Below are 16,281 nucleotides of genomic sequence, written 5' to 3'. Positions count from 1 at the left end.
ACACCAGATGTAACCATTCCTCTTTCCTCCGCCATGCACCAGTGATTTTAGGATGCTAGGTGGGTACACAACTTATTTTGACACGTTGTGCTCAAGATATGGCCTGTGCAAAATTAAATGTAAACTTTCTTAGTTTGCATAATTTTGCATTAATCGCATTACACATACATTTGGAAAATATATGAGTGTGAGATTTCGCATATTTTGTTTTTGTGGGGGATTTGTTGGCACAGAAAATGTCTTGCATGACATTCCCTTGCGGTATCTTGAATGACTTTTAAACATTCAATAAACTCACACGTTTAATTTTAACTCGAGATAACCCAAGGTATATCTTGTGAAACAAAAAAAATTACACATTTCAAACGTCCACACTCATTATAGTAACTGGGTTGCTAAATGATGCACATCACTTTGTTTCCAAAGGGTTTTAAATTTCTGCTACATGGATGGTAGAAACTGCAACATTTTTACAACAATTGTTATGCTATGGTATGTTGTGTTATGTTATGCGGATTTGTAGAGCACACTGTCACCTAGGAGGGTATCCTATCACTTCACAGGTGTAAGTCTAGCCAAACCTAAGGCCATGTTCTTGAGTGTGTTTTGTAAGTGTCTCTATTTTCAACACATAGTTTGTTTTGTTGGGCATTATGAATGACCTGAAAGGAGAGTGACTCAGGGCAAGTTTTTGCTCTGATATTGCTGGACTTGTCAGCTATCTTGGGCACTTTGGCTATAATATCTGTTGAACGATGTTGTAGCGACCGAATTTAAGGCCAAGGCTCTGACTTGGTTGTAATCTTTTCTGGCAGACCTCTTCTGGGTAATGCAGTTCTCCTCATTATTGGCCACTTGGCTGCATACACCTGCAGAATTCAACAGGGTACTTCCCAGTCTCCAAACCTTTTCAACATATATGTTCAACCATTGGATAAGGAACTCGTAACTAAAGGATGTAAAATATACATGCATGCAGATGACTCACAGATATTAGTGCCACTGGAACCTAATTTTTCTTTTCAGTTCGCTTTCCAAATGTAACGCATTACATATGGAACTGGATGGGCTTGAACATCCTAAAACTCAACATAGGAAAAACAGAGGTGCTTGTCATTAACAATAAAGTTGATTTTTAGACAACTATGCATCGGCTAAAGATGCTGCTGAGAGGAGGGGCGTGATTGTCAATGGCAAACTCTCCATGAAACCTCAAAGCTCCTTAGTAATATCAAAATGTATTTTCTTGCTAAGACAGACCAGGAAGCTAGTGCCCTATCTATCAGTGGATGTAGTTCTAGAAATAATTCGCTCTTGGCTTCACTATGCCAAATCTTTATATTTAGGCCTTATGGCAAAGACTAAATTAGCTGAAAATTATTCAAAATACAGCAGACTGCCTAATTACAAGAGCTTGAAGATCTCATGCCAGTACCTTGTGTCAACAACTTCGCTGGCTGCCTGTTAAATTCAGAATCTCATGAAAGATCTTATGCATTGTTTTTAAGGTCCTTCATGGCCCAGGTCCTGTTGTGTTCCAATCACACGCCAGGCGATGGTACTTGGATACTTCTTTATTAACAATTTAAACCCCTTCAGACAGCATATTAATGCGGACGCAGACGACAGTTACGGTTTCTTTCCCCAAAGTGCTAACCCACCCCAACACTCTAGAATCACTACATCCGATCATCAAAGCACGCATGAGCCTTCAACATAAATCACGAGACGGCTCGAGCACATGAGCGACTCCAATACTACACCCCCCCCTACAAAAAAAAAACGAATCGTTAAATAAATTTCTATTAATGTATAACATAATCTTTCAAATGCTTGGGTATTGAGAATATACGTTTGGTGCGAGGCACCACAGCTGTTAGATCAGACGCACACATACCATGTACCCCTGAGGCAGCAGATGTGGTGGGTCACGAAAGTTGTTCATCATGGATGTATGACATTACAACGCATGCATTTACATCGCATGCCTTTACAACGTAAGTATTACAACGCAGTCCATTACAACGCATAGTGCTTTGGGGTGCTGGATAGTGAATAGTTTAATTTACTATTCCAACTCCAGACCCCGTGGACACTAGGGAAGGTTATTGGATAGTAAATTAACCTATTCCCTATCCTAGAGCGCCCCCCAGAGCAATGCGTTGTAATAGTTTGTGTTGTAAAAGTTGCGTTGTAAAGGTAGTGCGTTGTAAAAGTTTCATTGTAAAGGCTGTTCACCGTTCATCATCATTAATCACCACTGGTTCAACGTGGGAGAAATTTCCATTAATAACAGTGTCAATGACATCATCAATCCAATCATATTTAATAGACTGTTTACCATTACTTCGTTCTGATTCTTTTTGTCCTTTAAATAAAGCTATTCTATTAGCATTCCAGACTTTTCCATTGCTCAAGTGCAGAATTACACAAAATTTTGACAACTTTGAGGGGAGCTGAAAATGAGCCCCCACCCTTACGTACGGTTCTTCATTTTTTAACCTTCACTACATCACCCACCTGTTAACTAACTTTCTTCTTTTTACTAATCTCCAATTGTTTTTCAACCAGAACGCCTTGGTTGGTTTGTAAAGATTGCTTATCTTTTTTAAACAAACATGAAACAATTTTAGTGCATAAAAGCCAACCCATATTGTCTTTCGTGTGGGGAGAAGGACCTCTCATAAGTTCAAAAGGTGAGTGACCAGTAGATTGACATTTGATAATTCTGTAGGCAGCCACAGTTTTCCTCAATTCAACTTCCCAATACTTTTCATTACTGAAAGAAAGTTCAATAACGCCTTTAATAACTCTTAATAAAGCGCTGACCCATTCCATTCCCCTCTGGATGATAATTAGATGTGGTTCTATGAACAATTCCCGTCTCCTTTATAAAAAATGTGAATTTCTCACTAACAAATTGGCCACCGTTATCAGAAATCAAATCCTTGGGGAGGCCCTCCCTGGCAAACACATCGCCCAGAAAATACAACAGGCTCTCAGTATCAACACTCTCCACAATCCTGTACTCAGGCCATTTTGAAAAATGGGCAATTACTACAAAGATATATTTCTGTAAACCTTCCTTGGTTTTAACTGGACCAAACATGTCAACACCTATCCTTTCCCAAGGCATGTCGGGAACAAAAATGGGATGTAATTTAGGTTTGAATGTGGTTAAACTTTTGTCCGAGTTAGTGCACTCACAACAGTCTCTTACAACTCTTTCAATGTCTCTGTCGACCCCAGGCCATCAATACGACTGCTTAGTCCTGCATTTAGTTTTCACGATTCCTGCCTTCTTTGTGACATAAATTAATAATTCTATCACGAAAAACCTTAGGTGGTACAAGTTTGCCACCCCTGAGTAATAAGCCATTTTCAAAAGTCAATTCATTTCTAATTTCCCAAAATTGAATGACCGTTTTAAGTAAGAAACATTTGTCAGGCCAGCCTTTGAGGATAAAATCATGAACAGCATGAAGTTCTCATCTAGAGAAATGTTGTCCGCCCATTCATCGTGAGAAATACTAGCTAATTCTTTATTAAACACACTAGCAACAAACCATTGGTCCCAATCATCACCACAGTTCCCGTCAACAGGTAAGGGATACCTACTCAAAAAGTCCACAATTCTATTACGAATGCCTGGGACATAGACAACATCATAAATAAACTCCAAAAGTTGTGCTGAGAAACAAGAGATCCTAGGGGAAACATTGTTAAGACCATGTGAAGTAAGAACTTTAGGGAGGGGTTTGTGATCAGTACGTAAGATGACACGGGTACCCCAAACAAACTGTCTGAAATGCTTAAGTCCCCATAAACACCATAGGGCTTCTCTCTCTATCACTGAATTTTTTTCCACCGTCGGAGTAAGGGCTCTTAATGCAAAAACGACTACACACTCAGATCCATCACTTTGTAACTGGGATAGTACTGTCCCTAAACCTCTCCAACTGGCATCCTTAGTGATATAGCTTTTAAGTTTATGATCAAAACCTTGAAGTGCTGGGGCAAAGCAGATGTCTTTCCTTATACCATCCATACACTCTTGACATTCATCCGACCAAGAGAAATTGCAACCCTTCTTCAATATTTGTCTAACACAATACAATTTGTCAGTAAAATAATACACAAATTTAGAAAAAAAATTGGCTAATACAAGGAAGGATCTGACTTCCTCCTTATTTTGGGGAGATGGTGCATTCTTGATAGCATCAATAAGTACTCACTTGGGTCGAATACCAAAAGCACTAATTTCGTGGCCTAGGTATGTCACACTTTTTGTTGCGATTTTACACTTGGATTTTTCAGCTGTCAACCATTTAAGTTCCAGAATTTGTAAGACTTTGCTTAAAACACTGTTATGTTCTGCTAGATCTTTCTCCATGACGAGAATGTCATCTTGAAAAAACAGTACATTTTTCATATCTTTAAAGAATTGGTACATGATGCGTTGGAACATCGCTGCAGCTGATGCTAATTCGAAAGGAGCACGTTTAAATTGAAAAATACCAATGAGAGTGACAAACGCTGTAAAATGTTGATACTTTTCATGCAAGGGAACTTGATGGTAGGCGGACGTTAAGTCTATAGTGGAAAACCATACCATGTCTTTAGTCGCTGAAAGAAGTTCGGATATCTTAGGGAGGGGAAATACATTAATAAGGATATTTTTATTTAGTTCCCTCAAGTCCAAGATTTTGCCGTTGGCCATGTGCGCGACGACAAGTGGGGGCGACCCAATCAGATGACTCTACACTTTCAATAATGTTTTTATCCACTAGTTTATTTAATTCTACCACTACTTCATCTTTGACACCTAGGGGAATGTTCCTAACCTTATGGATGCATGCTTTAGCACAGTCTTTGAGCACAATTTTGTAGGAAAAACCTTTGAGTTCCCCGATGTCCCCTGAGAAGACCCTGGGAATTTACTGAACATATCTTCACATTGGTGTTCCTGTGGGGGATCAATACTTAAAACTGGATCAGAGCTATTAGGATCAAGACGTATACCGAGTTGACCTTGATCCCACCAGCCTAGAACACAAGGTCCTACAACAGACATGTGTAGTTTACAAACGGCAATTCAAAGGTAAGTTTCCTAAAACCAAGAAGGTCTATGGGTTCACCAGTGTAACTTACAGGTCGGACTCGTATGTCAGGGCTTTCGAGGTGGTCACCAATCTTCTTACAGAATAACTCCTCCCACATGTTTTTATTTACAATAGTGTAGGGAGACCCTGAATCTCCCATTAAGGTTACTATTACGCCACCCACCTTTGATTCACAAATTGTTTTTTTCCTTTTGCATTCATTGTCATTTATACAACACACCTTATTAGAGTCATCATCTGAATTCGTATTCTCAATGTCATGCTCATATTCATCTACAATACACTTAACGGATTTGGACTTGCGGCAAGCGCATGCAAAGTGTCCAGACATCTTGCAATAAGCACACCTTTGGCCAAGACCTAGACATCTTCTGTCACTAGCTAAATGAGATGTGCTACCACAAAGGTATCACATACCTTTGGTGTCAGAGACAGTGCGTTCTCTGTTTTTGTATTTTTCTTTTGGTAATTGGAAATCATTTTTCTTTATTACTTTATCTAAACTGGTATTATTGGTGCTCCTGATAATTTTGACTGTATCATCATTACTATCCATTTTTGCTTTTGGTACTACTGTTTTAGCACAGCAGTGGTTAATTCTGCCTTACTAATGATGGCAGTAATTTCACGTAAATGTGCATCACCATTGATCCACGGTTTATCTCGCAAGTTCTTGTTATTACAATGTATGACCAGATGGTCCCTTATCAACTCTCCTTCTATAATACCAAATTTGCAAGACAAAGCTAACCTTCTGAGGGAAGCAACGTAATCCTCTACCTTCTCCTTGTTCCTGTTTACGGTGGTAAAAATTAAACCAATGAACAGCTTTACACACCGTAGGTGCAAAATATGCATTGAGATCCGAAATAGCCTGTGAAAAAACATTACTATCTCCATCTTTTGAATTCTATTATACACTCTCAAACCCCCTGGACCTAAACAATGAAGTAAAAAATGTTTTTTCCTTTCCGGAGGTAATTCTTTGCTTTGAAAAGTGTCAAGGTAATTAGTGAGGTAGTCCCTCCATTCCTCCCATCTTTGGCTTGAGACCTCACAATACTTCACCATGAACTGTTGTGGAGCAGGTAAGTTCATGGTTGCCATAGCCATGTTTTTTGTAAATCTGTCAAATAGGCACAATATAATAAAAGCAAAGAAAGAGAAATAAAGAGTACCTTCAATGACACCAGTTACTAGTGTATGTGTGTGTGTACATTAGTAATATTGACACACTTCCCAAGATGACACACTTGTGTGTGTGTCACAGTAGCTGTTGGAGACACACTTTCCAAAATGGCGCACTTGTGTGTGTGTCACAGTAGTAGAAACGCACAACAGTAGCTGAAAGGAATTCTCTAGAGTTCTTCTTTTTTTTTATTTTCTGTTTAATAAATATTTTATTGAAAATTTTTGCAAATAGAACAGAATACATGCCATAAAACAAAATGGAAATATATGAACAAGAATAGGGAGATACAATCAGGCATACTATTATATAATTAAATACAGCAAAAAATGGTGATGCAGAGGAAGGGGAGGATAAGATAAAAGGGGAGAAAGGAAGAAGGAAAGGAAGGAAAGAAAGAAGAGAAAGGAGAAAGGAGGAAAAAGAAAGAAGAGGAGAAGAAAAGGTAGATAAGACTCAGTGAGATAGAGTAGTGGAGGAAAGATAGGAAGTAAAGGGGAGCCATAGAAGATCAGATTTTATTTTTTGAGAAATGGAGGAAGAGGATACAGTAGCAATTCTATGTTCATCACAAATAAAATGCCACCACATGGATAAAGATATTTTGGAATTATCTTTCCATGACGATAGAATAACCTTAAGGGCTAGAGCAATAAAAAGGTCAAACAATTTAGATTCAGATGAAGTTATATCAATATCAGGCGAAAGGGATCCTAGAAAAACATGCATAAAAGATATAACATTGTTAAACTTAAAAATTGACATGCAAACTTTCCAAACTGAATTCCAAAAGGAGGAAACCATAGCACATTCATATAGCAAATGGATTAACGTTCCTGGAGCATTAGAACAAGACCAACATAAGGGAGAGGAATTAGGAGAAAATTTACAAATGCTAATGGGAGTAATAACCGCTCTACAATATACAAAATATAGAGATTGAGTCACACGGGCAGCTGCAGAAACTTTAAATAACTTTGCCCAAATTTTCTCCCACATATTAATAGAAAAAGAAACAGATAAATCATTTACCCAAGTAAGTTCAACAGTAGATTTAGAACGGGTTGGGGCATCAGATAGCAAAATGTTATAAACAAGAGCAGCCTTAGGAATGTGGGCAGAGAACAAAGGATATAGAGGAGATGGGGGGGTTACAACGGGAAACTCTGTAGGAAGCGTGAAAGTAGCTAAGTAGGATTGAATAGCAGTCACAATAATAGTGTATTCGCCAAAAAGAGCATCAGGAAGTTGGTAACTTAGTTGCAAATCTTGGAAGGGAACAATATTGAAATTATGGAGGAATTGATATACAAATGATACATTCTTCTCCTTCCAATACTTGTAGTAAAAAGATTTACCCTTATATTTAAGAAATTTATTATACCAAATAATGGAAGCTAAAAAACATTGCAAGGGGTTCACATCTTTAGAAAAGGTATTAGAGATAAGAGTTTGTGAATATTTCAAAATGGGGTATTGTGAAATAAAAGAACAGTTGGACATAAAAGCAACCTGTGTAAAAGAAAAATCCTTCAAAAGGGAACGTTAAAAAAAAAACCAATTAGGGACTGGCAATGTCTGAAAATCATATGCCAATGAAAACGATTGTTTAAGTAAAAAAGCAGAATGGTAGGCTTTAAACAGAGGGAATCGGACACCTCCTTCAGTTTTAGGATGAGAAAGTTTAAGCAAGGCAAACGACGGGTGTTTGTTATTCCAGAGGAATTTTGTACATAAAGAATTTATGCGGGAGAAATATACATTAGGGATTTTGATGGGATGCATGGATACTGTATACAACACATGGGGAGTAATCATCATTTTAATAGTATCCAGTCTGCCCCACCAGGAAAGAAAAAGCGGGGACCACAGGAGGAGAAGAGCTTGCAGTTTCTGGATCAAATTGTTAAAGGTATATTTGAGAGTATCTTTAATGGAAGAAGAAAACCAAATGCCCAGATATTTAATTTTGGAGGGACACCAAGTAAATTCCGTATCACTAAACATGTATTGGTAGCATTCAGAGTTCAGGGGCAGGACTTCGGTTTTGGATAGGTTGAGTTTATAGCCAGAGATAGATGAGTAAAGTTGGACTTCATTCATGAAATGAGGTAATGAATCAACAGGGTTGGACATGTAGACTAAGATATCATCCGCATATGCAGAAAGTTTTGTGTGAACAGAAGAAAACTTAAAGCCAGTAATCATGTCATTATTGCGGATGCGCTCTAGAAAAGGTTAAAGGCTTTGAATAAATAATAAGGGAGATAGGGGGCAACCTTGCCTAGTACCACGGGATAATGAAAAGTATTTGGAAAACTGATTGTTTACAAAAATACTGGCACGAGGACAGGAATACAATAATTTAATATATGAAATAAAAGAGGGCCCAAAACCAAACCATTGGAGTGTTTGTAACATAAATTGCCAATTGATTCGGTCAAATGCCTTTTCCGCATTCAAAGACAGAGCGGCAAGGTGGTCTTTATATTTCTTACTAAGGGCAATAATGTTAGCAAACATACGTGCATTATCTGAAGCAAGCCTACCCTTTACAAATCCAACTTGATCTGTTTTAATCAAAAAGGGGATGATATTATCAAGGCTAGAGGCGAGGATCTTGGCAAAAATTTTACAATCATAGTTAATTAGGGAAATAGGGCGAAAGTTTTTACAGTGAGAGTGATCCTTATCTGGTTTGGGAATAATAATTATTAACGCGTCCATGAAGCACCCTGAGGCCTTGGCTTGAGTAATAAAGGAATTGAAGAGTTGTAAAAGTTTAGGGGCAAAAATCGAGGAGAAAGTAGAATAAAATTCGACAGGGAGGCCATCAGGACCAGGGGCTTTAGATCTTTTCAAAGCATGGATTGCAGAGATTACTTCTTGAAGAGTAATATCTTTTTCTAAGGAAGCAAATTCGTCAGGAAGATTTGGAGGGGGAGGAAGGCCAGAAAAAAAAGAATCAAGGTTCCGAGTGGAAGGGAAAGTGTCATCTGAGTAAAGGGATCGATAATAGTCATGAAAAACATCAGCAATATCTTCATCAGAGGACACTAATTTGTTAGTGGATTCATTAAGAATAGGGCCAATGGTTTTACGTTCAGATTTAATTTTCAGATAATTAGCCAACATCTTGCCTGCCTTGTTTTGACCCCCGTGATACTTAGATTTGATTTTAAGTAGAATGTTACAAGCTTCAACAGTGGCCAATTTATTAAGTTCTGTTTTTGCAGCAATGAGGTCAGTAAGGGCAGCGGGATCTTTAGAGGTAAAATAAGTGTGTTCTAGTTGTTTGATATTAAGTAATTGAGCCTCATAGTTAGCTTTAGCAACTCTTTTCTTCTTAGAAACAAAAGATAAAACAAAGGCACGCAAGGCAGCTTTGAAAGCGTCCCATGTGTTGGGAATGGAAGTATCCGAGGGAACATTAAAAGTAAAAAATTCAGTAATGAAAGTAGTAACATTTTTGACAAAAAGTGGGTCAGATAAGAGGAATGTATTAAATTTCCAACGGCTAAACTTCAAGGAGGAAAGAGAAAAATCAAGTGTGGCAAAAACAGGGGCGTGATCTGAAATAAAAATTGAGCCAATTTCTGACTTCTGAATAGAGGGGAGCAAGGATTTACTGACCAAAATATAATCTATTCTAGATCTGGTATGATGCATGTTAGAGAAAAAAGTATATTCAAAGGAATCAGGGTTACACGTTTTCCATACATCAAAAAATGGACGACAGGCAATGGCCGACTGGAAAGCTTTGTGAGTTTTGTCAGGTTGCAATTTACATTTGGATAGTCTGTCAGAGTAAGGATCCAACCATTGGTTGAAATCTCCGACTACAACAATGTTAGGGCAATCAGTAGAAGATAGGAGAATTTTGATATCCGACCAAAATTTGGGATCAGGGCGAACAGGGCCATAGATATTCAATAAGACTAATGTTTTGTTCTGGACTACAATCTTTGCCATTACCCATCGACCGTCATCATCATGTTCAGTAGAAATAATTTGAACTGACAAAGCTTTATGGAATAATATAGCGACACCACCTTTCTTATTAGAAGCAGGAGAAAAAACAACTTGCCCCACCCAGTGTCGTTTTAACTTTAACGACTCCACATCATAACAATGAGTCTCTTGTAGAAATGCAATTTGAGAGTGAAGTTTAGACAAGTGGGACAGTACCTTTTGACGCTTGACAGGATTTCCAAGACCACGGACATTCCACGATACGAGATTACACATGATGAAGGATTGGAGAGACGCAAAACAAATGAAGGATAAACTCTGCAGGAAGGGGAGTACAGAATAAAACACAACAAGCAAAAACGTTAGAAAAGGGTAAATCTATAAAAGAAACAAGACAAGTGGAACACGTGAACTTCAACAACATTATCAATATCAAAAAAGTAGAAAAAAAGACCATAAAGACCAAGAAGAGAGAGTAAGGAAAGAAAGGAAGAAAGAGGGAGAGGAAAAGAGAACGGAAGAAGAAAGAGAGAATAGAAAAAGAGACAAATCAGGGCAACAAAGCCCGATCTGTAAAAGAACAAAAAGACAATGAAGATGGAGCATGGTGACATACGGCAAGGCAGACCACAGGCATTATAAAAAGAGAAAAAGGCAATAAGACGTATATACAAAACAGGAAAGAGCAACTCGAATGAGAGTAAGCCAGAAGAACAGATTATAAAGGAGAAGAGACAGCAAGCAACATAATTAGTAAGAAAAAAAAATACAAGAGAGAGAGAGAAGCAAAACACTTAAACGCTTGTATCCATTCCTGTAGAAGGGAAACTCTGGAGGAATAACTTTAGTTTTACAGGATCATCAAAAGTGCGTGAGCGACCATCATGAGTGACCTTGCATAAACATGGATGTAGGATGCCATATTGAAGATGAAGGTGCCTCATTTGAGGACGTAACTCCAGGAATTCCTTTCGTCGAGCGTTCATTGCATTGGAAACATCCTGGGAGATGAAGATGTTATGTCCCGACCAAATAAGGCGACGTTTAAGCTTCGCAGCTTTCAGGACAGACATGAGTTCGGTGAACTCCAGGAAAAGCATAATGATGCCTCTAGGTCTAGCAGAATTAGTAGCAGATCGACCCAAACGGTGAGCTCTTTGAATGTTTAGAGGAGTAGAAGAGGGTGATAGACTTAGAAGTTCTGGCAAATTTTTTTGTAGGAAAACAACCATGTTAAGCCCCTCAACATTCTCCGGCAGGCCGTAAAGGCGTAGGTTATTTCTACGATTTCTATTTTCAAGGTCCTCTGTGTGCAATTTCAGTCTGTGAATTTCCTGTTCAAGTAACGGAATTTTAGTTGAGACATCCTGAATAGAGCTGACGCGTTGTTCTAAGTCCAGAACCTTACTCTCCATAGTAATCCATCTTCCTCCATCTGCTTCAATTTCTCATTGGTTGAAGACATAAAAGGTTGAAGACCACGCACTTCATCCAGAATGGATTCTAAAACTGGATTAGGAGAAGCATGAATCGGAGAAGGAGGATCATTTTTCAGTCTCTTTGGTTTGGTGCCGGTAACAGAAGCACGAGCTGAATGAGAGTCATTGGCCATCGTGAATGATGAGGAAAAATATACCAAAAACAGAAAATAAGGTGTTACAAAACACAAGAGTTTCCAAAGATGAGCAATATTCACCGACGTTGCACTACCGAAAGGAAGGAAACCATTCGCTCAGCGGCTGAAAAGAGGAGCGGCCGCACACATTTCCAAACCTAGAATGGGCAGCAGTAGAAGTGGAGAAGGTGATACTCCGGTGCAGCCTAGCTATTGTAGAAGAGAGCCAGCAGGACAAGCAGCACAGTATGGGGATAGAGCTGCGAGCATGGCCATCTGAAGATAGCAGAGAGAAACAGGAGGCATTAATATGTAGGTATCACAGGCCAGAGAGACTGTGGCTGCAACATGGAGATGAGACATAAAAAGGGCGCGAAATACCATATCCCGCAATAGGAGCAGCGGTAGAAGCGCACCTTCCAGGAAAAGAAAGACATGAAAAAGAAAGTGAGCCTCAGTAATAAATTGCTGCTAGAAGGGCACTTACCTGTATGCGGAGAGACATTAGTGTGGCAGCAACATTAAGTAGCAGGCATTGGGCTTCGGGCTTACCGCCAGGTGAAAAGAGCTGAAAATGGCGGCCGTTCGCGCCCGTTCTGAGGAGGACGGGTCACAGTCACGAACTTGCGCTCCAGTGGGAGATAAACGAGGCAAGAGCTGTCCCTCGACTCACCGCATGTTCCGGTCTCGGATTCTGCCAGTTTCGGATCAAAATGTGGGATTAAAACGACAGGAAATGCAAACAAAGCCCCGCCGATATGCGGAGCTCACGCCGGGTCCGCCATCTTGCCACGGCGTCCAAGCCACGCCCCCTTCTTTCTTTTTTAAATTGAAAAGAAAAAATATATATATATAATGTATAAATACTTGTAGATCCATTTTCAAAGATGAAGAAACTCCACTGTGTTGAATTAACGCTGAAGTGCAGCTCCGAATTCTATCTGTGGACCAGACGATAATATGTCGAAGGATCGCTAATTAATGACTTCAAGGAACCAAAATGGCCAAGTAATACGTTGTTGTGCGTAATTAATCACTGTCAGGATTACGTGTGGAACGAGACATCCAAAGATGTGCGTGACTGGAATACCGTCGCCGCTCATAAAATGCGGCCGAAGGCAGTTGCATCAACTGTCACCATACATCCAAAGACTTCGCACAACTGTACCAGAGGACTCTTCACACAAGAAAGTAAGCAGTTCACACTTCATGAATCATCAGCATTTGGGGGTTTCAGTCTCGCAAAGCTAGATCGCTTTGATTTTAAGATTGCTTACATCTCTTATCCAAACTTTCAGTGTATGTTTTCAAACACGCAGGGAGGATAATAAAAAGGTTTAAGTAATACCTTTAGTGTTCGTATCCTTCCTTCCTTTATCTTTGTGATTTACTATTGATTCTCTTCAAAGTAGCTGGATCCTGACAAATATATCTTATCCAGTGTGCGTGGGTTCTCGAGGTTTAAACATCAATCGTCGCCATTGTTGTGTTCCAATCATACGCCAGGCGATGGTACTTGGAAACTTCTTTATTAACGATTTAAACACCTTCAGACAGCATATCAATGCGGACGGAGCCGCCAGTTACGGTTTCTTTCCCCAAAGTGCTAACCCACCCCAACACTCTAGAATCACTATATCCTATCATCAAAGCATGCATGAGCCTTAAACATAAATCACGAGACGGCTCAAGCATATGAGGGACTCCAACACTACAGGTCCCACCTGCATCACAAAGTGGATTATAAGACATGCGTCAATGCTGTGCCTCGGCACACCTTCTTGCTGTACCCACATAAGTAAAATCTACAATGGAAGGCTACTGCCTTTTGGTAGGTGTGCCTGTGTTGTGGAATTCTCTTCCATTGTCGTTGAGACTGGAATCTGAACTTTTGTCTTTTAGAAGATCCTTAAAGGCCTGGCTTTTCAGGCAAGCAGTGTTTTGTTAACTGTACAGATATGTTGAGCAGTGTCAAGAACCCATTGGTGTATGTGTGCTATATCATGTGCCCATAACATAACATTTAGCTGGGCACTTTGAATTACAACATACCCAAAATAAGGGGAATGCCAAATGTATTTAAGTATTCTTGCTAGGCATGGTGTTCAATGTTTAATTTCTGCTTTTCTCACAGACTTTATTGACCTATGATCTCCTTAAAAAGAAATATGTCAGGAAACAGACTGGCCTCTACATTGTGCCATGTCCAAAGCACGAGTACAGGATTCTCGACGGCGGACTATTACTTGGCCTCTCAGAAAATAGGTAAGATAGTAAATTAATTGCTAAGCACATCATATTTGTTCATCAGCAGCATTTGCAAGAACCTAGCTTGTCTCTTGTTTAAAAGAATAATGGTCTTCTGAGGGAACATGTTAAGGGGAGGGAGCTAGGGGGGTGTGGGTTTGTATTTCATAACTTTTTATATTTGTAAACCTTAAGGCCCTTATTGGGTGTGGCTCTTTACATTGTGTAACAAGTGTTACCACACATCTGAATTATGATTTTGGCTAATTTTATTGCACACAGCACAATACTAGGTGCGATAAAACCCAGATCCCCAGTTGAGTTTCAGCGGCTCAAATGTGCTGGTAAAGCACTGGTAGAGTGCTGGTAGAGGGTAAAAATGACCACTACTTACTTGGATATTTTGGAGCAAAAGGCAACACAATAAGCATCTTATTCAACATTTTAGAGGAAAATTTTGAAATGTGTTATTTATTGCACCAGTTAAATGACATACATAACAGTATCCTTGTTTAGCAGGTGCTACAAATATCACTCCTATCACGGTCCACTCATATTATGGGCCAAAAAAAACATACTTTTGCAATAACCACCCCCTATTCCTTCCTGGTTTAAGAACGCCCCTCTATGTTGCAACATCCAGTTTTCGTACTCTCAGAAGCTAGAATGGTTCATGTGAACCTTACCCATTGAATCCACCTATTAAGGCTTCTTATGCTTAGATTTTAAGTAGGTTATCCTTGTGGCAAAATGCCTAGGATACTTTTCGACTGTGCTGCATCCAGCATGGAGTATGTTTGCTCTATGTGCCCAAGGCGAGCTATTTTTTTAATATCTCTATGACTGTTTAATTAGTAAATCGTCTTTCTTCAAGTCTTATGTTGAAGTAGGGAAAAGCTGCAATTTTAACAGTCCCATGGTTGGGCCCTAAATCTGAAAATGTCACATCTGCAGTCAACGCAGCAATTATAAGTACATCAGATCCTGGTGCAGAGAGATGTGGTAAGGTTATTTCATCAAAGAAAAAATGCCTATCCAGAGTGATGCTGAATCTAGCAAAGAAAAAGGAATATAGCTGGTAATTCATTAAGGACGCCCTTGATCATTTGCTGCTTTTTGTTTCAATAGTCACTCTTCATTGCAATCCCCCCAATAAATAGAATTTCTCTGGAGACCACATCCCTGTTTCTTTCCCCCACACTGATACGAATAACAAGTCACATTGTGGAGTCTGTTGATTTGAAGACTATGAAGTCAGAAAGAAGCAATTCTGGAAAGAGCTGACAGCCATGCATTATGCTTTTCTAGTTTTATATTTCATTCGTCCAATTAGTTAGTTTTTGTCTTGATCAACAACCAATTTGTCAGAGCGAGCCTTTGGCATCTCTGGCATCCCATCTGCTCTGTAACTTTGGGAACTAAAGTTTAATTCCCCCAATGCCATCTTGGGCTCTTCCACAGGTGTTCCATGCCATCCTGGTATGTCCCTGTGAGGCTTATGAGGATATATGGTTTAATTTACTATCAGCCACAATGTCTTTTTGGCAGTCAAACATCTCACAGCAAGTAGGAGGAACTAGTCATTTTTATATGTCAAGAATCATACTTGAATGTTTTTACTTACAGCCTGGGTTGTCCATGTTATCGATTTTTGACTTAAGGTGCCATATTCCTTTCAGTAGATCAGGACATTGGCATAACTGTTCCTTTTCCTCATCAGTCTCTCCAGAGGAAGTAACTTTTTAGATTCTTTCCAGAGTGCTGTTCCCATCTATCTGGCCCACACTGTAAATTCCAAGAAAGGGAATTCTATTTTTGTTACTTATGGCCCCAGAGGTAAGGTTAAGCAATGAATTGCTTTACAATCCGCCTCCGTTTCCTAGGAAAGGTGTCCCCTTACCCAAGTGAGGTTTACTAAACATTTAACAGTTACAAAGGATCTGCCACAAGTCAACAGTACCGATTCCGAGTCGTTGTAAGCAACGTTGGGAGAAACATAGGAGGTAGATCTTAAAACCCTGGATATACCAGATGAACTGCACCCCACCATTCCTGCCTATCTAAATGGGAAGAAATCAAGTTGGTGGTTTCAGCAGACCCTGGGGCTTATTTATGAGCCCTTGCGTCACTTTTGC

At 39.4% G+C, this 16,281-nt stretch overlaps 1 protein-coding gene across 1 annotated transcript in view; it reads left to right on the top strand.

Moving 5' to 3' along the window:
* Positions 1 to 16,281, top strand: part of LOC144821717 (uncharacterized) — a 714,421-nt gene that overhangs the window by 479,539 nt on the left and 218,601 nt on the right. Inside the window, exon 25 of the mRNA XM_078678931.1 lies at positions 14,034 to 14,164. Within this exon, the coding sequence (XP_078535057.1) occupies positions 14,034 to 14,164 (131 nt within the window). The remainder of the gene's footprint in view (positions 1 to 14,033; positions 14,165 to 16,281) is intronic.

Source organism: Lissotriton helveticus, chromosome 2_2 (assembly GCF_964261635.1).
Source record: "Lissotriton helveticus chromosome 2_2, aLisHel1.1, whole genome shotgun sequence".
In the NCBI taxonomy this organism is placed as follows: Eukaryota; Metazoa; Chordata; class Amphibia; order Caudata; family Salamandridae; genus Lissotriton; species Lissotriton helveticus.
The sequence above is the reverse complement of the archived record's forward strand: the minus strand, read 5'-3'. Positions and strand labels throughout refer to the sequence as shown.